Source organism: Peromyscus maniculatus, chromosome 5 (genome assembly GCF_049852395.1).
Source record: "Peromyscus maniculatus bairdii isolate BWxNUB_F1_BW_parent chromosome 5, HU_Pman_BW_mat_3.1, whole genome shotgun sequence".
NCBI classification, from domain to species: domain Eukaryota; kingdom Metazoa; phylum Chordata; class Mammalia; order Rodentia; family Cricetidae; genus Peromyscus; species Peromyscus maniculatus.
The window spans coordinates 128,162,164-128,187,673 of record NC_134856.1 but is presented as its reverse complement, the minus strand read 5'-3'; the positions used below and the strand labels follow the sequence as shown (position 1 = coordinate 128,187,673).

The 25,510-nt window shown below is 46.0% G+C and overlaps 1 protein-coding gene across 1 annotated transcript; it reads left to right on the top strand.

The window, feature by feature from the left end:
* Positions 1 to 3,160: 3,160 nt before the first annotated feature.
* On the top strand, positions 3,161 to 6,012 carry Nhlrc1 (NHL repeat containing E3 ubiquitin protein ligase 1). The gene has a single exon (XM_006972849.4). The coding sequence runs from the start codon at positions 3,710 to 3,712 to the stop codon at positions 4,895 to 4,897; it is 1,188 nt and encodes a 395-aa protein (XP_006972911.1). The 5' UTR covers positions 3,161 to 3,709; the 3' UTR covers positions 4,898 to 6,012.
* The last annotated feature ends 19,498 nt before the right edge of the window (positions 6,013 to 25,510 follow it).

The window sequence follows — 25,510 nt, the reverse complement described above, 5'->3', positions numbered from 1 at the left end:
AGGAACAAAAAACTTAGTAAAAATGCCTACCACAGTGCGAGCATTGGCATTTTAGAGCTCTAGGAAGTTTGAATGCAGTTCCTGGTCACCTACCTCTGACTGGGCCTTGAGTTTTAGGCAGAAGAAAGGATCAGTAGGGCTTGCAGGCAGAGAGAATTAATAGAAGGAGAAATCTGGGAGAAGGAAGAAGAAGGAACGAGAGAGGAAGGAGGAGGACATCTGGGGACAGCCACCCAGCTACACAGCAAGCTACAGAGTAAGAAACAAAGATGTGTAAACAGGAATACAGAAAGATAAAAGCCCAGAGGCAAAAGATATATGGCATAATTTAAGTTAAGGAAAACTGGCTAGAAACAAGCTAAGCTAAAGGCTGGGCATTTATAAGTAATAATAAGCCTCCATGTGTGATTTACTTGGGAGTTGTGTGGCAGGCCCCCCAAAAGAGCAAAAACAAGCAACAGCAGCTGTCTGCTAGGTTGGTAGAAATACCAGACTAGAAACTGGTTGATCCCATATGGTGGAGACAAACTATTAAAATGATGATCACCAAAAACCCTAAACTGTGAAAGACTTAAATCTTGTGTGTGTGTGTGTGTGTGTGTGTGTGTGTTATGTGTGTGTGTGTGTGTGTTTGTTTGTTTTGTTTTTTTACTTCTGAAGTTTGATGCCTTGAATAATTGAGAAAACCTTCACTGCCAATAAAATGCCATACTAAATCAATTGCCATGCTTTTAATTTAGTACTTGGGCCTGACATACAAATACCTGGGATCCTAGCACTGGGGTGGCAGAGGCAGGAGGATCATGAGCTCAAGGTGTGAATGGAACATGAGATACATGAGACCCTGTCTCAAACAAACCAAAACGAAAACTAAACTCATTGTTAGGTGCTTGGTAATAAATCGCTGGCGTAGATTGTGTGTCCTGTGCTGCAAAGCTGTCCTAGGATGCTAATGGTGTAGTACTGCCAGTGGCCTCACAGAGGCAGCCAAGGACTGAGAAGCAGGAAAGGCCGGCTTAGCAGGGCGCTGGCTGTTGATCTATCTGGAGGACACAGGCTTGGCCACAGTCAGCAGTGGATTGGGATTTTTAATAGTTTTGGGACAATACTGGAGCAGAGACAGGTTAGGGCACAGGACTCAGTGAGGTCTGCCTGGGAAATACTTTCAGGAGGTGACATCATCTCAGAGCAGGACCAGGTCCGCATTGGTCAGGCTCCAGGTGGGAACCACCAGCCACATTAGTTTATCTGACCCCGGGTGCACCTTGGGTGTAAGACACACCAGATTTGACTTCGCACCTAAAATGAGTATAAAATATCTCTTTCATATGTCCAAGTGATTACAAGTCCAAATGATGGGTTAAAGTATACAACTAAATTAGTTTCATCTTCTTTTGACATTTAAAAATGGAGCTACAAGGAAATTATTTTAAAACGTGAGTTTCGTTACATTTTTGTTGGACAAGACTGGTTCTGAAAATAATCCAGTTTTTTGTATCTTGAATGTACTTCCCAGTTTAAAAATTATTTCTGAGTTGCTGGAGAGATAGCTTAACAGTGAGGAGCATTTATAGCTCTTGTGGAAGACCTGTACTGTGGTTCAATTCCCAGTACTCATACAATGGCTTACAGCCATCCATAACTCCAGTTTCAGGAATCTCGATGGCCTCTCCTGATGGCCTCGGGCACCAGGCATGAAAGTGGTATATATGCATAATGTAGAGAAAACCCTTATACACATAAAATAAAATAAACATTTTTTTTATTAATTCCAAGGGGCTGAAGAGATTTCTCAGTAGTTAGACACAGCTGTTGTTCAGTCTTGAGGCCCTGCATTTGATCTCACACATCAAGTGCTCACAACTGCCTATAATTCCAGCTTTCAGATATCTAACCCCCTCTTCTGGACTCCCAAGGGCTCACACACAGACATGTGCACATACACTCACACAGACACACACATGCACACACACAAATAAATAAATCTTCTTTAGAATTACTACTAAAAGACATTTCTACAAGATATGCTTTCAGTTGGTTTCTTATTTGGAATGGAAATGCATTCTAAAATCATAGCATCAGCTTGGTTTTTCTGGTCTCATGCTCCATCTCTGAGACATGTAACTCTTGATAAATGTTTCTCTTTGCCTTCCATAGAATCTCTCCTAAAGAGTGTTAGCAAAGGATTGAGTTCTCCATTTGCTTGGAAGTCTATGAAACAAGAGTGTAACCAACCATGACCATGACTTGTAAATGAGTGGGAATAATAAACTCCTAAATGTAAGAGAGCTGAACATCATAATGGATTCCTGAAGATTATAGTGCCCATAACTTTAAGGTTGTTCCAAGATATGTGGATCACCTTTACTTTCAAGTTTTAAATATTTCTTATAATTATTTATATGCACGGGTGTATGTTTGTGTGAATGTATGCCACATGTGTACAAGTACATGGAGACCAGAAGCGGACACTGGATTCCCTGGAGCTGGAGTTACCGGTGGTTGTGAACCACCCAGTGTGGGTGCTGGGAACTGTGCTCTAGGAGGACAGCAAGTGCTCGTTATTCACCACAGAGCCATCTTTTCGCTCCCTTTCCTTTCAATCTTACCTGAGACTGGAAGACACTGTGTGAAGGATTCATTTGCTCAAATCTACCTCTACACTGTAATCCCCCTTCACAGCTCCCTGCAGCCCAGCCCTCACCCAGGACTGTTAAGCCTTTGGCAAGGAGATTCAAGTATTTGTCATATAGAACCATCTTTGATGATCAGTGTGAAGGCGTGAGAGACCCGAGAGTCAAACTGCCTGGCTTCCCATCTTAGCCTAGCCATTCTTTATCCAAGCCACTCGAGTTGTCCATGAGGCTTGAATGAGACCGCTTAAAGGAAGACAGGCATGAAGTGAATTCTATAGTAACTGCTATTAACAGTTTGTTGTTGTTTGGTTTTGGTCTGTTTGTGCTTGTTTGCTTGAGACAAGTTCTCAGTATGTAGCTCTAGCTGGCCTGGAACTCACTATGTAGGCCACCATGCGAGGCAACTAACAGCTTTTAAATATTCCTTCCACACAAACCAATTTCACAAGTATTCTTTTGTTTGTTTTTGATTTGGGGTGGGGTGGGGGCGGGAATGGGAGGGTTGAGACAGTGTATGTCGCCTAGACTGGCCTCTAACTGCTAGTTTCTGGCTCCTGGGTGCTGGGATTTCAGCTACCATAACCGGCGCCGAGTGCTAGGCATCTACCTTCTCACAAGTGTGATAAAACACCCGAAGGAAGTATGCACACCTGCCTCACCCTCTTGAAGTTACCTTCTTTCGTGTATCTCTCTCCTCAGTAGAGTCACAATATACCGAGACTAGAAGCGCATCTTCTCCCTGCCCAGCACCCAGCCCAGCTGATTGGCAGCTCTGCTGGGCATCAGCACTGGGAGACTAGGTCCTGGTGCTCGCCTCGTCACTTACAGACTAACAGGGAACGACCCACTCGTACTCCCGAGGTGTGGCTCATCTCTAAAACCACCGGGATCGCTCACCCGTGGCGTGATCTGAGCACGGCGCATGCGAACGACTGCGGCATGTGCCCGCCAGGAGGCAGCAGCGCGCACCCGGTCAGCCCGCGGCGTCCCACGTCAGAGCGGATGCCCCGCCCCGTGACCGTGACCGTGACCGTGACCGAGGGCTGCGTTGGGGCCGCGGCGCGGCGGGAGCGATGGGGGAGGAGGCGGCTGGGGTGCGGCCCGAGCTGGTGCGCGAGGCGGAGGTCAGCCTGCTGGAGTGCAAGGTGTGCTTCGAGAGGTTCGGCCACCGGCAGCAGCGGCGCCCGCGCAACCTGCCCTGTGGCCACGTGGTCTGCCTGGCCTGCGTGGCCGCCCTCGCGCACCCGCGGACGCTGGCCCTCGAATGTCCCTTCTGCCGGCTGGGCTGCCGAGCCTGTGACACCAGCGATTGCCTGCCAGTGTTGCACCTTCTGGAGCTCCTGGGCTCCACTCTTCACGCGTCCCCGGCTGCCCTCAGCGCCGCCCCCTGCGCGCCCGGCGTGCTCACCTGCCACCACGCCTTTGGCGGGTGGGGAACCCTGGTGAACCCCACCGGGCTTGCACTGTGCCCCAAGACCGGACGGGTCGTGGTCGTGCACGACGGTAAGAGGCGGGTCAAGATCTTTGACTCCGGAGGAGGAGGTGCACACCAGTTTGGAGAGAAGGGGGACGCAGCGCATGACGTGAAGTACCCACTGGATGTCGCCGTCACCAACGACTGCCACGTGGTTGTCACCGACGCTGGCGACCGCTCCCTCAAAGTGTTTGATTTCTTCGGCCAGATCAAGCTGGTTGTGGGGAAGCAGTTTTCCCTGCCTTGGGGTGTGGAGATCACCCCTCAGAACCAGGTCCTGGTGACTGACGCAGAGGCGGGGACCTTGCACCTGCTGGAAGTGGATTTCCCCGAAGGGGCCCTTCGGAGGACTGAGAGGCTGCAAGCTCAGCTGTGCGGTCCCCGTGGGGTGGCTGTGTCTTGGCTCACCGGGGCCATCGCGGTCCTAGAACACCCCTGGGCCTTGGGGACAGCAGGCAATAGCACACGGGTGAAGGTGTTCAACTCCACAATGCAGCTGATTGGCCAGGTGGATAGCTTCGGGCTGAACCTCCTCTTTCCCTCAAAAATAACTGTCTCAGCTGTGGCCTTCGATCACCAGGGAAATGTGATTGTTGCAGACACCTCTGGGCCAGCCATCATATGCTTGGGAAAACCTGAGGAATTTCCAGCCCTGAAGCCCATGGTCACTCACAGTCTTTCTCGTCCTGTGGCACTGGCCTTCACCAAGGATAATTCTCTTCTTGTGCTGGATACTGCATCCCATTCTATAAAAGTCTTTAAAGTGATGGAGGGTAATGGGGGGTGATTGGGATTCTGGGGCCTGGAGTCAGAAGTCCTGGTGTCCTCAGGAGTGACTTGCACCCTGGATGGGTCACTGTCACTCACCCGTCCAAGCAGGAACAGTGGTAATGCCCGGCAGAAGTACTGGCTTTGAGGCAGTTATTAAAGACTAGTAATTACATTTGTCATTTAGTGAGTGCCTATCCTAGTGTTAAGAAATTTGCAAATCTTAGCTCATTTGCTCCTTAACGCACCGAGATATCATTTCTATTATTAGTCCCATTTTAGAGATGAGAAAACAGATCCAGAGAATTTAATATGATTTTTTCCAGTCGTGTTGACTGGGACAATCACAATTGAACTCAATTCTGACTCTAAATATGATGCCAGATGTAAATAAACCAAAGTGAGCGTGTCTTATGTCGGCTCCCCCTACAAGTAGCTAACTGGTTAAGTGCACAAAGACGCAGAAGAAAGCGGTCTCCATGGAGTTTTCAGGAGAAAATGGATTCTGTGTGGGTCGCAGTCACCTTCAGCTGGGAGCTCCCCCGATGGCGGAGTACATAGATTATTACTGATCCCAAGACTTGAGTCAGAAGCACAGTGGAACTCTCCTGATAAGGCAAGGGTTGCCTAGTTGCCAATTGTCCCAGCACCTGGGAAGATCTGGAGCTCAGTGCCATCTACAGCTGTCTAGTTTGAGGCTAGGCTGGGCTACATGACATTCTGTCTTTTTTTTTTTGTACTTGCTGTTGGTGCTTCCTCCTCCACGGGCACGGGGGACATCCCCGAGTGATGGTTTGAGCAAAGCTTGTAGAGCCACTGCTTGCCAGGGCCATGGACAGACGAAACTCGTGTGTTAATGGGGCGATGTCGCCCCAGAGCATTCATGGCAGGAATGGTTTTGTTTGCTATGTCGTGATCTCTGCCGCCGCTGCCGCCGGCAGGGCTTTGTGATGGGAGTTTTCTCTGTGCACTTTAAAATGTGATTCCAACACTGTGTATTCAATAAACAGTTTCCTCATCCTTCTAGAGCACTGTAAACATGCTTTGCGCTGAAGCATAACCTTGGCCCACATGAGGGCTCCTTAATTCTGCAGTTAAGGAAAGGAATAGGAGGAAATTTGGATGAAGTGCTGATCCTTTGTCTATTTTATTTGTTTATTTTTTTAAGCAAGCGCAAAAATCTTCAAGTTTAGGGCTGCCGAAATTATACCAAATAACTTAAACCTCTAAAGCAGCAGGGAAATGTTTTCTGGGGGACGCTCTTGAAAGGTGATAGTTTGCTTATAATGACGGATGCTATGTCAGCAAAAATAGTATTCTTTTCTGCAAAGAAGCTGTTTGTTTCTGAGACAAGGTCTTGTATATCTTAGGCTGGCCTTGCACTTGCTCAGTAGCCAAGGGTGACCTTCAACTTCTGATGCTCTTGAGTCCATCTCCCATGTGCTGGCTTACAGGCTCGCACTGAAGTGCCCAGGGCTCTCTGGTGCTGGAGCTGGATCGAACCCAGGGCTTCAGACACGCTAAGCAAGCACTCTACCAACTGAGTTACAAAGTTTTAAGAGAGGTGTTGTATCCACTGAAGGCTGCCTCAAAAGTATGAGTGAGACATCCTCCAAAAGATATAAAAGCTGACATTGGGAGCCCAAAGAGAAAGCCTAGCTCCCAGGCCAGTCCAAAAAGTCCATGTTGCTTCTTTTTTTAAGTTATTACATTTATTTATTTAGTGAGTGGGGACACATGCCATCACGTGTAGAAGTCAGAGGACAACTTAGGTCAGAGGACAGCTTGAGTGAGTCTGTTCTCTTCTGTCACCATCTGGGGGCCTGGGGATTGAACTCAGGTCATCAGGCTTGATGGCAAGCACATTTACTCACTAATCATCTTCCCCTTCTCCCATCCCCAACCATGGCTTTCACTGCTTCCCTCACATAGCATCAACAGTAACATCTTGGGTACCCCAAAGCTCCATTGGTCCTCCACTAGGAACCCAGTGGTTGACTTCTTCTCCTCCATCACACATCCTTCAGCTGGGTACGGTGGCACATACCTATAATCCCAGTACTCAGTAGGCTGAGGCCAGGTTGGGCTACATAGTAGAATCCTGCCTCAAACAAACAAACAAATTATCACCGGTGGACCAGTGACTTCACAGCTATTTTGAATGTGTAACAGCAAAACTTCTACAAGGAGATATGAGCTCGTTTGCAAAGAGGGCAACTATGGATCGATCTTCTAACACTTTCCTTCAGAACCAGGGCCTTTTAGTAATGTTAGTGTTCATGGACCCAATTCAAAAGATTTTTTTAAATTATCAATCACATCCTTTAGTCTACACTCTATGTGTATCTTTTTAAGAGAGCATGTACAGCACCCAGGGTGGTCTGTGAGGAGTTGTGTGCCACCAGGTGGAGAGTCAGGTGTGGGCTTGTCACACGGTGCCGGAATACCCTGGAGATGTGATGATGTAACTGGTACTCTGTGACAGCTTGTCTTTCTTGGGAGCACGGTGGGTCCAGTGCACAGCAAGAAGTATCTAGGGCAGATCTTCCTGTGAGTCGGTGTGATACAGAGCAGTGTGACTGTTCATCTCCAAGCATCCTCGGCTGAGGGACTCATGTCATCAACTTGTGATGTAGATCTAAATTTTGTCTTCTGTGCTGTGTTCTCTCAAGCAAGCTGAACTCCAGGTGATTAAGAGCTGAAGAGTTCTCAGATAATCAAGAAGAAATGGACCCAGCAGACCATATAGGATGCCAACGTGATGGAGGAGAGCTGAAATGAGAACAGAGAATATGACCAGGAGTAAAAAGAAACAAATTCTTCCAGGACACCAGCCATGTTCCATCTAGGGAGACCACAGAAGCATACACAGCGCCCAGTCCACATTCTCACACCACCCTCCACCTCTTCCCCTCTGACACTGTAAGCTGATTTTCACCTCACTCTGCTCTCTAGACCTGGCTTTCCCCATCTTTTACCTTTGGCATTTCCTAAAGATGGTTCAGAGTCTTAACTCTCTCTTGTAGCAACCCTAGCTTTGGTGCTGAGGGCTCAAACCATCAAACTTGGTAGGCCCTTGTTTAGACCTGTTGGGGATCCACTTGGAGGTGGTGCAGACCTCTCTGGAGATTAGTTGTATGAACCTTTTGAGGAAGAAGTATAATCCCATATACATCAGAAAAATGAGCAAGAACTTCTGATGATCACAGATTTAATGTTCCTTATGCTTGGCACAGACAAAAGAAATTCATCCTGGGGACAAGCTAGATCACAGTGAGAAGTCTCTAGACAGAGAAAAGGAACCCAATGGAGGGCTTGGGTGAGGGTGCATTTGTTATGGGATAGTCTTTTTGTACAATGTGAAGATATGTCTGCCTAAGACACCTTCTGATTGGTTTAATAAAGAGCTGAATGGCCACTAGCTAGGCAGGAGAGAATAGGTGGGACTTCTAGGGGGAGAGAAGGGAACTCAGGAAGAATCTGAAGTGCACAGAATTAAGCAAGCGAGATGCAGAGCAAGTTGGACCTACGGTATGGAGGAGAGGTAACAAGCCACGTGGTAGAATGTAGATGAATAACAATGGGTTAATTTAGGTTTTAAGAGCTAGTTGGGAACAAGCCTAAGCTAAGGCCAAACATTCATAATTAATAAGAAGTGTCTGTGTCATTATTTGGGGACTTGTGGTCCAAAACAGGCCAACAAGAAAGACTCAGTACCTTCATAGGCAGGCCAGGAAGATGGCCTAGCCAGTGAAGGCACTTGTCACCAAGCCTAACTGCCTGGGTCGGATCCCCAGGTCCCACATGATGGAAAGAGAGGACCAACTTCCACAAGTTGTTCTCTGACCAGTACATTTGTGCTGTGGCAAGTGTGCACATACACTTACTCACACACATACACAAATGTAACAGCAATAACAAAAACCCCACGGTGCCTCCAATCATGTCAACGCAAACTTTTAGTATTTTGATCCCTGGTGTTGCTTAGGCTCCACGTTGCCGGTCTTGGTACTATGATTTCTGTTTTTAGAATCCCAAGAACTTTTTCTTACACTGTGTGGCTGTGGTGATATTTTATTTGTATGTTAATAAATAAAGCTTGCCTGGAGATCAGAGGAAATAGCAGGCCATTTCAAGTAAACACAAAAGTCAGGCAGTGGTAAGCACACGCCCTTAATCCAATCACTTGGCAGGCAGGGTCTGTGTGTGTGTGTTCAAGGCCACACTAGGGAACAGAGCCAAGCATGGTGACACACGCCTTTAATCCCAGTACCAACCATAGAGACCTGGAGGTCTGTACAAACAGGCAGTGACAAGGAAGTGAGGTAGCTGGGCTAAGAGCCAATGAGAGGGCAGAACAGCAAGGCAATAAAGGCGCCAGTAGACAGGAAGTAGCTCACTTTGGAAGCTGCGGTGTGGTGAGGTAAGGTTAGCTGGTGGCTATTTCTATTTCCCTGATATCTAAGGCTTTCACCCCTATATTTGGCTCTGTGTTTTTTATTTAATAAGACCACTTACAAACTCGTCTACATGTAGCCCCTCATATGGATGTTCCTCACATTATAGTGGAGTTACATCCTGAAAACCTACCATTAGTTGAAACGATAGTAAGTCAAGAAAGTATCCAATGTAACTAAACCTACCCCTTCCACCCCAGCTACTCCTTCCACCTCAGCAATCCCTTCCACCCCAGCTACTCCTTCTACCTCAGCTACCCCTTCCACCCCAGCTACCCCTTCCACCCCAGCTATTCCTTCTACCTTAGCTATCTCTTCCACCCCAGCTACCCCTTCCACCCCAGCTACCCCTTCCACCCCAGCTACCCCTTCTACCTCAGCTATCCCTTCCAACCCAGCTACTCCTTCTACCTCAGCTATCTCTTCCAACCCAGCTACTCCTTCTACCTCAGCTATCTCTTCTACCCCAGCTACTCCTTCTACCTCAGCTATCTCTTCTACCCCAGCTACCCCTTCCACCCCAGCTACACCTTCCACCCCAGCTACTCCTTCCACCTCAGCTACCCCTTCCACCCCAGCTACTCCTTCCACCCCAGCTACCCCTTCTACCTCAGCTATCCCTTCCACCCCAGCTATCCCTTCCACCCCAGCTACCCCTTCTACCTCAGCTATCCCTTCCACCTCAGCTATCTCTTCCACCCCAGCTACTCCTTCTACTCCAGCCTAGCACACCATGGCAGGAAGGCCATTGCTTCTTGTGGAACAGCTGACTGGAAGCTGTGGCCCTTTGACCCTGTTTGGCACCATAAGAGAATACCACACTGTATCTCTATATCTTAAGAAAAGGTCAAACTTCAAAACTGAAGTTGTAGTACAAATCTTAAAAGGTCTTATTAATAAAATCAAACCCAGAGCCAGGTATTGGGTTAAAGCTGGAAGATCAGAGAAGCAGAACAAGCCACAGCCACCTCACCTCGCCAATTCCTCAGCTGATCCTGTTTCCTCAGATTGGAAGCTTCCGAGGCCTCATTCAAATGAATCTCAGCTGAACTGCTGCTCAAAAGCCTAAAAGCTTAACCAGCCCTAGTTTCTGGTCCTCACGCCTTATATACCTTTCTGCTTCCTGCCATCACTTTCTGGGATTAAAGGCTCTTGTTACCATGCCTGGCTGTTTCCAGTGTGGCTTTGAACTCACAGAGATCTGGATGGATCTCTGCCTCCCAAGTGATAGGATTAAAGGTGTGTGTGCCACCATTTTCTGGCCTCTATGTCCAGTGGCTGTTCTGTTCTCTGAACCCAGATAAGTTTATTAGGATGTACAATATTTTGGGGAACACAATACCACCACATGAAGTCATATATTCTCCTGAACACATACTACTCTCACAGCATCCTAAAGTAGATAAACCATCAATGGAACCATTGAGTCGAGGTTGTCTGTACAAATGTTTCCCTGATTCCTCTAACCTGCATGGAATTTTCTACTTTTTGCAAAGGAAGTATCTAGCAAAAATTATACTTTTCTTCTTCTTCTTCTTCTCCTTCTCCTTCTCCTTCTCCTTCTCCTTCTCCTTCTCCTTCTCCTTCTCCTTCTCCTTCTCCTTCTCCTTCTCCTTCTCCTTCTCCTTCTCCTTCTCCTTCTCCTTCTCCTTCTCCTTCTCCTTCTCCTTCTCCTTCTCCTTCTCCTTCTCCTTCTTCTTCTTCTTCTTCTTCTTCTTCTTCTTCTTCTTCTTCTTCTTCTTCAGACAGTCTTACTGTATTACAGCCTAGGCAGTCCGCAAATTTGTAATCCTCCTGTCTCTGTTACCTCCTATCTTAGTAGGGTTGCTATTGCTGTGAAGAGATACCATGACAACTCTTATAAAGGAAAACATTTAACTAGGTGCCTTACATTTTCAGAGATCTAGTCCATTATCATCATGGCAGGACATGGTGGCATACAGGCAGACATGGTGCTGGAGAAGGAACTGAGAGTTAATACATCCTGATCTGCAGGAAACAGGAAGTTAACTGAGACCCTGGTGTGACTTGAGCATATATAAGACCTTAAAGCACACCTCCACTGTAGATGTAACCAACGTCTTATTAAAATATGAAACACAGAACCAATGTAAAAGAGAAAGCCGAGAGATCAGAGCTCAGAGCTAAAATCTTACCTCCTGCAGTGCTCCTAGCTTCCCAAAAGAGAGCTATTTCCTGTGTGTCTGTCTTTAAATAGTCTTTCTGTTCTGCCTTCTCATTGGTTGTAAACCCAAACACATGACTGCCTCATCACTGCCTGTAAGTACCGCCCTCCAGGTCTTAAAGGCGTATGTCTCCAATGCTGGCTGTATCCCTGAACACACAGAGATCTACCTAGATCTTCTACCAAGTGCTGGGATTAAAAGCGTGCATCACCGCCACCACCACGCTCTTGCTGTGGCTCTAATAGCTCTGACCCCCGGGCAACTTTATTCATTAACATACAATGAAAATCACATTTCAGTACAAATAAAATACCACCATACTCCACAGTGACACACTTCCTCCAACAAGGTCATACCTACTCCACCAAAGCCGCACCTCCTAATAATACCACTCCCCATAAAGCTCATGGGGGCCAATTATATTCAAACCACCACAAGTCCCAAGTGTCAGGATTCCCATAGCCACCTAAAAAATTAGACTCTTTCACTGATCTGTTTGGAGAAAGTTGGACTTAAACCTACAAGTTTGGGTGCCAAAAATAAAAAACTAAATCTGAAGAAAATAGAACCCTCCCATGAATACAATCCTAGTGTCCCTGAGACCAGGGCACAAGTGGGAACTCCTATGCTATGGGTCTAAATAGTTAATTTACAAAATAAGACACACTGATCCTCCTACTTTGGCAAAGGTACATATAAATGTTAACAATACACTCTCATAGTGATCTGGAAAGCCAAATTACAGTTTTGAATATCTGGAGGTTTTCCTCAACTTGGCAATGCTGCATTTTAAGAAAATTGTGGTGACACACACCTGTAGTCCTAGCATCTGGAAGACTGAGGCAGGAGAATCTCAAGTTCCAAGCCAGTTTGGACTCCATAGTAAGACCTGGTCTTAAACAAACTAAAACACACAAAACTTAAGCCGTGCTAAAAAGTATTTAAAGGTTATGAAGAATCAACAGACTTTGTTTTCCATCAGTTTTTAACTAGAATGTAAACCCTTATGAAAGACATGTGGACTGTTCAAAGCTGTATCTCTTATTCCTGACACCTTGTAGGCATTCAGATATATTTTTTAATTAGTGTGGGGTTTTTTTTCCTGAAGAAATTTTCTAGACTCTGTTTTTTACTCACTGATAAAAGTGAAGTTGGGGGGGGGCAGCTAGGAATCTTGAAGAAATGGTTTAGAAGTAAAGTGACCTGTGGTGGGTTTGCTGAGTACCTCAGAGATGCAAAGGCACTGTGGTGGCTTTGTGGTAACCAGGCTTGGCTTGGTGTGTGAACTTTGTGTTTACAGTCTTCATGTCTTCTATCATCACCCAAGCATTAGGATGCTGAAGTCCTGGAGAAGCCTGAGACTAACAGCTTTGGTCAAACCTCAGGCAACCAGAGGTGGCACCCCCCGCTTAACTCGTCTATGTCAGAAAGTGATTTCAAACAGCTCTGGAGGCCAAAGGCACTCAGTGCTCATGGGTCACATGCCTGGCCATGCTTGAAGCATTGCGGAAGTCACCTCCAAGTTCATTTTGGCTAATAATGAGTACATAAAGTGGCTTCGGGCTTTCTCAGCGATGCACCACTTAGGAAGCCTGGCCCCGGGCATTTGCTGACTCCAGGCTGCAAACATAACACATAGTGTGTCCGTTACTGTAGCTGACCAACAGTCCCTGTCTTGCTGAAAAGTGATGACATTAGAGAGGCAATCTCCCGGCAAGAGATTCTGGCCAAATCATTGGTTTGACAAATCATGACATAAAAGCAGCTACAGGGAAAAATCTAAAACCATTTACAAATTGTGCTTCAAGCCACTTAGTTTTAGGAATGGAAAGAAATTACAATGTTTTCTATTGCAGTGTACTTAAGCTCCAGCTGGAGGCCTGGAGAAACAGAAAACTGGCTGAGGTCGCACAGTTAAGGGAAGAATTCATCAGGAACAGGTTCCAATATGCCCCATCTAGTGGGAGAGGATTTGAAAGTCAATGGCTGAGAACACACGCACACGCACACGCACACGCACACACACACACACCTGTTCTTGATCTTTGCGATTTTCCTAAGTGAACTTTCATTGTTTCATAGCACCCACTAGGATGTCTCACTGTTTCTCGAATGACATCCAAGTTTGTACACACAGTGGCCCAAGAGAACACTGCTATTTTCCACAATGGCCGGTGTGACCATAACTTTGAGGCCGCTCTCTATAGTTGTTGCATACAGTAAGCCTTTATGGGCCCAGAATCACAGGACTCAGTCCTTACAGGGCCAATCCAATTCCGTGGTCATCAGATGCGGTCTGTGCTCATCTTGTCTCAGAAAAGAGCCTGTGTCTGCAAGAAGCCACTTAAAGACTTAGTATGACTAGCAGGTCACAACGTTGGCATGACTTTAGAAAACAATCCATTTATTTGATCTTTACAGCTTCTCTTGAGGTAGCCAGGTTTTCTCAAGTTGACTTTTTAGGTGGAGAAACTATGGCCCACAAAAATTGAGTGATTTGCCCAAGATGACATAGCTGAATCCTGGTACTTTTGATTTGGGGGAATGAGTGGGTTTTTAAAATTTATTTAAATTTATTTTATGTGAGTGGATGTTTTATCTGCATGTGTTTCTGTGTCTGCATGTATGTCTGTGCATATTGTGTGTGCAGTGCCCATAGAGGCCAGAAGAGGGAATTGGATGCCCTGGGATTGAGGGTACAGACGGTTGTGAGCTGCCATATGGGTACTGGAAATTGAACCCAGGTCCTCTGGAAGAGCAGCCTCATAACCACTGAACTATCTCTCTAACCCAAAGAATAGGTTTTTTTTTTTTTTTTTAAACACTTCTTGTCCACCAAGGTGATTTCTTTGTTCACCCAAGGTTGGGTGAACAACTTATCATAGAACCTAAATATCCCTTCATGGTGCCATCTCCACTATGCCCACTATTTACACCTGTAGCAACCCCAATGATATTTGCAGGGAGAAAGATTGCCACCCTTTGCAGGATTCAGAGCCTAGGCTCATAATGAATATGGACCATCCACTTCTGAGTGTTGCATGATCTACACAATGGTCCCTTCTTTGACAAGCTAGAGGGAGACCACCAAACATGAAAGGACTTGTTTATGAGCTGGAAGATTTTCAATAGGGTTTCGGGGAGAAGGTTTCATGATGGGAATTGAGTTCAGTAAATGCCTTTAAGTCAACTACTTTCATTTTAAAAAAAATGAAATGAGATTGCTTTCAGAATTGCCAGTGTTGTGTAGCTTTCTGACTAGACTATTGTGTAGGACGGACTCAACGTTGGGAGCAACTGCAAAAGATAAGTGTCAAATGGTAGGCCAAGAAGACACCGCTCTTTCCAAACTTGGAGGCCTCAAGATCCTCTTCTAGTCCACCCTCTTCTCACCAAGAGGAACGAAACCAATAGAATGAATGTTTCTGTGTCATAAGAGGAGATTTGTAGACTGGCTTTCACCATAGGATTTGAGTAGGCCAACGGTAGCCATCTGCAGGCTCTAGAATCAGAGACACGGTAGCTGCTTCCTCAGTCCACGAAGCGTTGGCAGTCCTGATCTGTTACTGAAGACGGAGAGGATTCCTGGAGAGCTGCTGGTATTCAGTCTGCCTCAGAGGACAGAGAAGCTGCAGTCATGGCAGCAGAGGATGGCAGCCCCAGCAGCAGCAGCAGAGGATGGCAGCCCCAGCAGCAGCTGCAGCAGCAACAGAGGATGGCAGGCCCAGCAGCAGCCGCAGCAGAGGATGGCAGCCCCAGCAGCAGCTGCAGCAGAGGATGGCAGCCCCAGCAGCAGCTGCAGCAGAGGATGGCAGCCCCAGCAGCCGCAGAGGATGACAGCACTTGCAGCCACAGCAGAGGATGGCAGCCCCAGCAGCAGCCGCAGCAGAGGATGGCAGCCCCAGCAGCAGCCGCAGCAGAGGATGGCAGCCCCAGCAGCAGCACAGGGAATGAGTGAAAGCAGAAGCAGGCAACACTGCCTTGCCTTGGACCCCTGCATATCTGGGCCACGGTCGGGAAGTGCTGCCCATTCTGAGAGTCAGTCTTCCCCCTCAGTTAGTCCTCTTTGGAAGGAAGCTCACAGGCACCCCCAGATGTGTATCTTCTAGGCGAGTCCATTCACAATCAAGATTGGCCATTACAGTGTCCTTTCCTTGATGGCTATTCCTTTTCCCCCTGAACTAGAGAAGCAACACTTGTTTATTGTGGTGTTGGAAAATGCAGCTAAACATAAAGATACTTAAGCGCTTTCAATTAAAAAAAACCAAAAAACCCCACTGTTACTATTTTTGCAGAGTTGACTGTTGCCAACCCAGGATTAATGTTCTTAGAAATTACGTCATACACAAATTTCATAAAACAGTCAAGACATTACATAAACCACAGATTCTCTTGCCAAAAGGGACATTTTAGGGACATGCAACTAAACTCGGGAAGCAAAGCTCCATGGGGATGGGGGAGAGCATGGACAGAGGACATCTGCCCTCCTCATGTCCCGGCCATCTGCATTTCAGCGGGATCATGTGACCAGTTCTTCCTGTGATGGGAGAGGACAGGAGGAAAGGAGACAAGAGTGATGCAGATACAGATAAACGTTGAGGCTAAGCTGAGCTCTCACATTTCATAATGCCAGCATTGTAATCTGCACAGATAAAACACTACGCGTAGGTTTTACAGGGAATTTAAATGGGCTGACTTAGCACCAGGCTTCCAATTTGACGAAAACTTGCATGAAGAGGAAAGAAAGTTCAGTTTAGCCTATGTGTTCGGGACTTTTTTTTTTTTTTCAATAATTATGAGCACAATTTATCCTGCTGTGGGATGAAGGGAGGTGAGCTCTTTAAACGTGTGAAATCAAACACTGGTGTAGAGATCGGAGCCTTGTGACACACTGGACAATGCAGGGTGACGGGTGTGATAAAAACAGAACTGCTCTGACTTTTTCACCCTGGCCACTTAGACCCTCTACCCAGCCATGCTTTGGTGAGCAAGGTGTCCCAAAGTTTCTTCCCAGAAGTTCTCCTCTGTGCAGTCAAACCACTAGAGATGTACTCTGCCTGTGAAACTAGTGACATGGCCATAACTAGTCTTCCTGCATGGACACCAAAATGAGAATCTCTTCTGCCAAATAACAAGTCTGACAATATTTTACTTGTTAGATTTGCTAGAAATACCGCATAAATAACCAAGATGGGAGTTTCCAAATGTAACCCTTTATCATCTATGGAGTTCACCAGCATAACTCTCTGCCCTGCAGAGATTAGAGCTATACTGGCCTGATAAAAATGGGTTGGAAAATGTCTTTTCTTTTAATTTCCAAAATAATTAATGCAGCATTATTGTTACTATTTCCTCGGTTTGATAGAAATCACTATCAAACTAGCACATTCTTGTGGTCAAGAATTTTCTTGTTTCCAATATCTTGTTTAATTATTAATTTAATGTCTTTTCTACACAGGGAATAAAGATAGTTTTGGCTTCATGTTATTTTTGTTTTATAAAGAATATTTCTCAAGAAAAATTTCCAGTTAAACCAAGTTATCAGGTTTGGTGATAATAAGGTTATTCACATTATGCCCCTTTTATCATTTAAGATCTGTAGGATCCATAGTTGTGATTCCTCTCATTCCCAATATTGTTAGGAAGTATGTATTTCCTTTATTTTTCCTGATCTGTCTAATAAGGACTTTATGGGTTTTGTTTATTTCAAAGGGTGGGTTTTGGCTTTGTTAATTTCCTTCTTTGTCATCTGCTTTTTAATTTCACTGGTTTTTGTAATCCCCTGAGCCTGGTGTGGGGGCTGTGTGCACCAGGTAGGAATTCTATCACCCAGCTTATTCTCTGCTCCTTATTCTGTTTTGTTTGTTTTTGTTTTGTTATTTAAAGATTTATCTATTTATTATGTATACAGTGTTCTGCCTTCATGTATGCCTGCAGGCCAGAAGAGGGCACCAGATCTCATTATAGATGGTTGTGAGCCACCGTGTGGTTGTTGGGAATTGAACTCAGGACCTTTGGAAGAGCAGCCAGTGCTCTTAACTGCTGAGCCATCTCTCCAGCGCCCCCCATTCTGTTTTCTTAAGTTCCTTATTTAGCATTTTCTCTGCTAGTTTCACAGTTTCTTCTTTTTTATTTAATAAATTTATTTATTTATCTTACATCTCAGCCGCAGCTCCCCCTTCCTCTTCTCCTCCTAGTCCCTCCCTCCCCCACTCCACCTTACCCCACCCCCGTTTCTCCCTCAGTTCCCACCCTTCAATCCACTCCTCCTGCTATTTTTGATTAGGAAAGGGAAGGTCTTTCATGAGTATCAACAAAACATGGCATTTCAAGCTGCAGTGAGACTAAGCACCTCCCATGTATTAAGGCTGGGCAAGATGACTCAGTATGAGGAATAGGGTCCCAGAAGCCTGTAAAAGAGTCAGAGACAGCCCCTGTTCCCACTGTTAGGAATCCCACAAGAGGACTAAGCCACACAACTATAACATACATGCAGAGTGCCCAGGTCAGTCCCATGCAGGCTCCCTAGTTGTTGGTTCGGTCTCTGTGAGTTGATTCTGTGAGTTTTCTTGTATCTTGAGGACACAAACTTGGGTGGCTAGAGAGGGGCATGGATCTGGGAGGGTGTTCGTAAAGATGATGAAATGTTCGAAGAACTAGTAGAAAGTGAGGAAAAAACAGGAGTCTATACTGCTCTTGGACAGGACTTGGATTCGGTTCCCAGCACACACCTCAGATAGCTCACGAATGCCTATAGCTCCAGAGATCTTACACCACATTCTGTACTCCATGACATCTGCACTCACAGAGCACATACATGCAAACACAAAAACTGAAAATGATGAATGTAAGTCTTCTTAAAGGACTAATATGATGTCAGGGAGCCTGAGGAGAGTTTTGATTCCAGGTACATATCACTTGGTCAGGAAATCCAGAATAAATCCTGCAGTTCAACCATCTGACAATGCATTGATTCCACACACTATTTCATAGTCCGGTTTAGAGGTGTCTGTTGCCAGTTCATATATTAAATTTTCAATGAGGTGCTATCTTTGTGATGAAGCCTGCCAATAATTTATGAACAGTATTTAGCACCATCCCTTCATGAAATTGCCATCAATGAAAGACTTCCCGTGAGGATGTGACCTTCACATGGGTTCCATACTCTCTCTTCCAGCCAAGTTAAACTCATTACCATCTCCCTCCTGGGGAGACTGGGCTAACCCCCAGCACTCTCCTGCTGGCACATTCTGAAGCTGCCTTCTCTGGGGCTTTCAGGTTTCAGGTCCCCCATTTAGTAAGGGGCTTTTGTTAAAGGTTTTTATCTGGGATGCACCGTCCAGTACATAGGCTTGTCACTGGTCCCCGACTAGGCTGGATGACAGTGCTGACCCTGTTCTCCTCTCAGACCCAATTGACACAACAAACACTTTCCAGACGGTCCTCACTGGGGGTGTCCTCCTGACATCATCACTGCGCTCTTGCTGTGTTCTGATGCTCTGCATCCGCCAACAGGCTCTGCTGGGTCAAGGCTAGAATAGACACTGTGACCTTGGGGATGTCACTTCTGGTCCTGCTTTCCCAACTCCAGGAGCTCAGGGGATAGGGCTCATGATCCAGTCCAAATCAGTCATCCACCGTGGCATGTTCTTTGTTACCGAATGCTACTACAGGGTGAGCACCTGTGCTGGATCGTTTATGTCACCTTGACACAGACTAGAGTCATTAGGAAGAGGGAATCTCAGTTGAAAAAATGCCCCCACCAGATTGGCCTCTGGGGCATTTTCTTGATCAATGATCCACATGGGTAGGATCATCTAACAGTGGGTGGTGCTGTTTCTGGGCAGATGGTCTTGGTGTATAATAAAGCAGGCTGAGTAAGCATGGGGAACAGCCCAGGAAGTAGCATCCTCTATGGCTTCTGCTTCAGTTCCTGCTTCCAGGTTCCTGCCTTGAGTTCCTGCCCTGATTTCCTTTGATGATGGACTGAGATGTGTAAGTATAAGCCAAATATATCATTTCCTCCCCAGGTTGCTTTTGGTCAAGATGTTTTATCACAGAGTTAGAAACCCTAATTAAGACAACACTCACCAGTCCCAAATCTGAAACTTACAATGCTCCAAAATCTAAAATGTTTGAGTTCTAACAAGTAGATAAAGTTCCTTATCAGAAATTATGCCTCAGACCATAACCAAAAGCATAATTTTTTTCAAGTATTATGGAAAGTGAGCTTAAGACACCGTGTTTACAGTGTGTATGAAGCATAACGAACTTGTTTAGACATGGGTTCCATCCTCATTATGTAATATGCAAATATCTCAAACTCTGAAATGGCCAAGAAACCTCCCATCATTGATACCAGGTTCCAGTAGAGAACTTGGGAGTTACGAACTTTGGAGTAGGAAGTCAAATAAGATCTTTCACTGTTTTGTTTTGTTTTGTTTTGTTTGTTAAGAAGTAGGAGGAGAGTTGCTGGGCACTAACTGAAATGACTTTTTAAATGCTCCTTAGATACATAAAACTTTAAAGTTTACCACAATCCCAGAGATGCTGATGTCTACAAACGCTGATGCCTAGGATTGAGTAACCTGAGGGGGCACTCGGGCAAAACAAACTCCATCGGAGAAAAACTGGGATGCTAAACTGTGCCACACTTTTCATTCAGCAGTGGAGTCTGCAGAGGGCATCTTTTCTGCATGGAGACAAAGAGGTGAAGGATAAATGGATGACATCAGCTCACCTGACCTACTTTGCTACTTTTCCTCATTGTATCTTACTTCTTCTACAGGCAAACACCTTCCCTGTAGCCACCATATTTACTTCAAATCAACCACCACAGCAAATATAACCAATGCATAGGGTAGACCCTTAGCCATAAAGAAAGTAATAGCATGTGGTCACTTAAGAAAAAGTCATGTGCCGGGCGTTGGTGGCGCACGCCTTTAATCCCAGCACTCGGGAGGCAGAGCCAGGCGGATCTCTGTGAGTTCGAGGCCAGCCTGGGCTACCAAGTGAGTTCCAGGAAAGGCGCAAAGCTACACAGAGAAACGCTGTCTCGAAAAACCAAAAAAAAAAAAAGAAAAAGTCATGTGTTTACATATGTTTACAAGTGAAATGGCTCTTTTTACCAGAGTACCTCAGTACTGTATGCCATTAATAAGTTATTCTGCATCATAAGCAGGGTTGGTAGGGTTACACATGGGCTACAGCACTTTACAAACCATGATGTCACAGATTTAGCCCTGGGAAATGCCTTCATGGAGGTAAGAATTTGCACATTTCTCCCTAAAGCTGAACAGCCATCCCTCTCAATGATTCAACCTGTCTTTCTCTGATTCTTTTATTTTTCTTTTTCCTTCCTTCCTTCTTTTCTTTGAGACAAGGTCTCACTGTAGCCCAGGCTGGCCTTGAACTCATGGCAATCCTCCTGTGCCAGTTTCCCAAATGCTGGGATTGAAGGAGTCAGCCACCACACTTTGTCCTTTGGCCTTCTTTCCAGATATCCGCTGACATCTGCAGTCTTCCAAATTCATATACTCAGTTTTCTTAGTTAGTGTTTCTATTGCTGTGAAGAGGCACCATGACCATGGCAACTCTTATAAAGAAAAACATTTCATTGGGGCTGTCTTATAGTTTCAGAGGCTTGGTCCATTATCATCATGGCAGGAAATATGGCGTGCTGGCAGACATGGTGCTGGAGAAGGAGCTGAGAGTTCTACATTTGGATCCGCAGGCAGCAGAAGGAATAGACAGTCACACTAGGCCTCACTTGATCACTTCAGACCTCAAAGCTGACCCACAGTGACACACTTATTCCAGCAAAGCCACATCTCCTAAGAGTGCTACTCCCTGTAACCAAGCATTCAAACGTATGAGTCTGTGAGGGCCATACTTATTCAAGCCACCACACTCAACAGTTCTCTGGTTATGATTCCTGTGGGTAAAGGTTTTATTCCGTGGATAATGAGGTACACTGAGCCAATGTCTCTGGCAGGTTTTATTTAAGGAATAATGACTGAAACGGCCCACTCTGAAGGTCAGAAGCAACCCCGACTTAACTATATATCAATATATAATTGATATGTATATATATGTATGTATGTGTGTATGTGTGTATGTATGTCCTGTGAGCTTGTGGGGAGGGTATATATCCATACCTGCTGTTTTGCATTCAGTACAGTAGCTGCACCTTCAGCAGCTGCTGTCCCAACCGGTGATGGCAGATCTGCAGCTACCAGCAGTGGTTGGGCCTCATGGTCAGCAGCCAGGCGGGAATTCTGTTCCCTCAGGCACCAGTTCTATCAGGGCTGCTAAAGGGAACTTTATCTAGATCTCGATCCCTCTACAGCATTCAGGATTCAAAGGTTGAGGTGAAATTGTGCTCCCTCGGAGAGGCTGAATAGCAAGTAACTAACCTTATCTCCTTGCTCTCGTCTCCCAAAAAGGTCATTCTTCTGTTCAGCCCCCACTTAAGAACCCTAGCTGTTAGGATTCTGTACGTGCACAGCTTGGGTCTAACATCTTACATCAGCAGCAGGCGCTGATGCAATCCCTGACTTAAAAAAGCAGATGTGGACCCTCACTCTGTTTCCTCTCTGCTCTCTGCTCTACTCCACTCCCTCCCCCATCTTTCTCTCTCACCAGGCCTGGTCCCCTTCCCCACACCCACTTTCCCTCCTAATAAAGCTCTAAAAATTAACATTGGGTTCTGCCATGGCCTGTGACTTTTCTGCCGACCAACCAGCTGTTTTACTATCACTAGCTACACATGGCTCCTCCCTACCACTTCCGGTCAGTTAGTTGCTGACTCAGCCTCCTGACCCCAGGTTAATTTTATTTAATCCAACAAATGTAACACGTCATTGCATCATTAACAAAAGCAGCAGAAACAAATGTAACACACCTTTACACAGGTAAAATAATACTCCACAAGGCATGCCTTCAGGAGACTACAAGAGTCATGAAAGCCACGGTTCCCCTTTCCATCATCCTCATCCTCCCAGCCATGAGCCTGGCAGTAAGGCCTCTCTGAGAACACCTAAGCCTCAGAAGCCATGCTCCTGACTGCCAGCATGTCACAGGCAAGTCAGGCCCAGCTCAGCCTCTCCTCTTCAGGCAAGCTGGCCCAAGGCCACGGTGGCATTTGTGTTCTAACTAGAAGACTCGATCTCCTTTGTAAGGTCTGTGGCAGTGACTACTATGTGTGGTGCTTTTCTTTCACAAGTATTCAGTTTAGCTTGTGTTTTGTTTTGAGATAAGGTCTTGAGAAGCCCAGGATGGCCTCCAACTCATCTATGTAGCTGAAGCTAGCCCTTTTTTTTTCTGACTCCACCTCTCGAGTTCTGAGGTTACCGGTGTGCACCACCACACCAGATCCTTCTAAGGTATCCTGCATTGTCTGAATTTGCTTTCTTGTGCCCTAAGAATGCTACTGGTCATTGTGACTATGTTCTGCACAATGGATGGAGTGTGTTCACATTTAAAAATCTATGGGGGGTGGGGGGTTGCAGAGATGGCTCAGAGGTTAAGAGCACTTGCTGCTTTGCAGAGGACCTGGGTTCAGTTCCCAGAACCCCCATGGAGACTACCCACCCCCTGTTCCAGGGATCCAATTCCTTCTTCTGGCCTCTGCAAGTACTGCACACAGTGCAGATCTACATGCAGACAGACACTTATACACATAACACAAAAATAAATAAATCTTTAAAAAAATAAAATATAAAACCTGCAAGGGCCAGAGTCCTAGCTGCAGGGATCCCATTGATGCTTCCAAACAACAGGACGCTGGAATTGACAGCAGTGCTCAAACAGTTGAAGTCAAATAACAGTTTGACATTTTTTATTTTTGTCATGGGCCTTCTTTTCCTTTTGGCAAATTGCTGATGCTTTTCCCCTCATCCTAAAACTAAGATGCACTTTGTGCAAGTCTGTCTTCGACAGGATTTCAGGAACCTTGATGAAGGACGTAGGTGTCAAAGCCCGGCAGGCGATTTAAAGGCCATGTGAGATGATTTAAAGGCCATGAAAGATCAGCTGGCATGGGGAGATCTGGAAAACCTTCACAGGGACCCATCAATGTCATGTCCATTTTCAATCCTGTCTTGAGAAGAGACCCCAAAACAGATTCCGAAAGGCTGGTGTTAGTGTTGTTTTAGGACACTTCCACTGTTCTCCTGACACATGCACACTCCTTCAGTAGTTGATATTGAACCAAAGCCAACCTGTGGCTGTGTGTTGTCACAGCCCTGTTAACTAAGCATCTGGTCATTTGCCATTACACAGTTTAAAATATACTTATTTTACTTTTAGGTGTGTGTGTGTGTGTGTGTGTGTGTGTGTGTGTGTGTGTGTGTGTGTGTGTTAGAGCAGGTGTCCATGGAGTGCAGAAGAGGGCATCAGATCCCATGGAGCTGGATTTATAGGCAGCTCCGAGCCACCTGATGTGGGTGCTGGAAATGCACCTCAGGCCTTCTACAGGAGCAGCGGGTGCTCTTTACTGCTCAGCCACTGCACCAGCCCATGCCATTGCCCATTTGTAAACATTTTGCTTTACACTGAGATGCCTCAGTCCCCATCCTTTGTCTCCTTGGCTTACCGGAAGAGAACTGCCCCCAGCCAATGGAGTCTTACCCTCACCAAGTCTTACCTCAAGACTCACTAAAGGTGGTGGTACCCATTACCTACCCAGGATGCCCCTCTCAGGTGTAACTGAAGGAAACTAGAGTCGAGTTGAAGGTTGCTCTGATAACACCCTGCTCTCTCCCAGGAAGGATGAAGCTAACACAGTTCACTCCTGTGAACCTGAGCACTGAGCACTGTGTAACCGGGTAGGTGCTGCCTGGCTGGATATTGGTTTAAGAAAGTTACCTGTTTGACATCAGCTATCACAACATGGTATTAACTTCAATAGCTAAAGTCTCACAGGGTTTGGACTTAGAATATCTCTTAAACTTCTTTTAGGATGTTCAGGATGTTATGTTGAATCCGGAACCCGTGACCGACCCAGATTTCAGGACTAGCTTGGACTGATAGGCCAGTGAGGCAGAGACTACCTCTCAGTTCAAAGTCCCTCCAGCTCTGTGCTGCTGTGGTGGCACCCAGTCTGCCCAACTGCCCTAGCTTCCTGGCTCACCTGGATTCCCAATGAAGCCTTAATGTCCTGCAGTGTAGGGGTGCACATTATCACATGTGTATCTAGGGATTCAGTCTAGACGAGGCAAGGCCTTGGTTCTTTTCTTCTATTGAAACAGCAAAGACGAGGACACCCTGACTAAAATCCCCACTCCTGGCAAGTGTACCAGTGGGATACTTTCCTTGACAAGCAAGGGAAAATCCATCTCAAATTAGCTTAAATTGGGACATTTACTAGTTTATATCGTCATGCCAGAGGCGAGTGGCTCTAAAGAGCATCAAGTCCATGACTCAACAGTGTTATAGCACCTGTGTCCTGTGACCCCTTTGTCTTAGGTAAGTACTTCTCTAGTTGCTATGGCCTTGGGACAAGAGATTGTCCAATAGTTAAGTGTGCCTGCTGCTCTTCTGGAGGACCTAGCAGTTCCCAGCACCCACACAGGCACACTCCTATCACTATTCCCTATCACTATTCCTTCTCCCTCCATATCAGATCAGTGTCAGGATCCAACTCAAAACATGAAGCAGGAGGCCATTGAACATTTCAGCAAAGAAGTCACATGCTGTGATCACAGTCATCTGAAATCTCTCTTCATTTTATCATCTTAACATCAGCCCAGGACCACCAGACTTGAAAAGTTTGCTGTCTCACAGTTCATCTCAGTTGTGATAATTCTGCTGTGCTGTCGGCTCAAGGCTGGTGTGAAGCGATGGATCAAAAGACCATCTGAAGCCCGGGGGCTGACTCTGTTCTCACTTAGCAACAGTCTGGCCTGGAGACACTTGCTCAGTAGGTTGTGCTGATGGTAGGAGAGAGACTGAACATCCGGTTCAAGGCTGGAAAGGCTCCCGAAGGCA

Excerpts from the sequence above, each read along its gene's own strand:
- Nhlrc1 (XM_006972849.4), top strand. The coding sequence starts at position 3,710 with ATGGGGGAGGAGGCGGCTGGGGTGCGGCCCGAGCTGGTGCGCGAGGCG.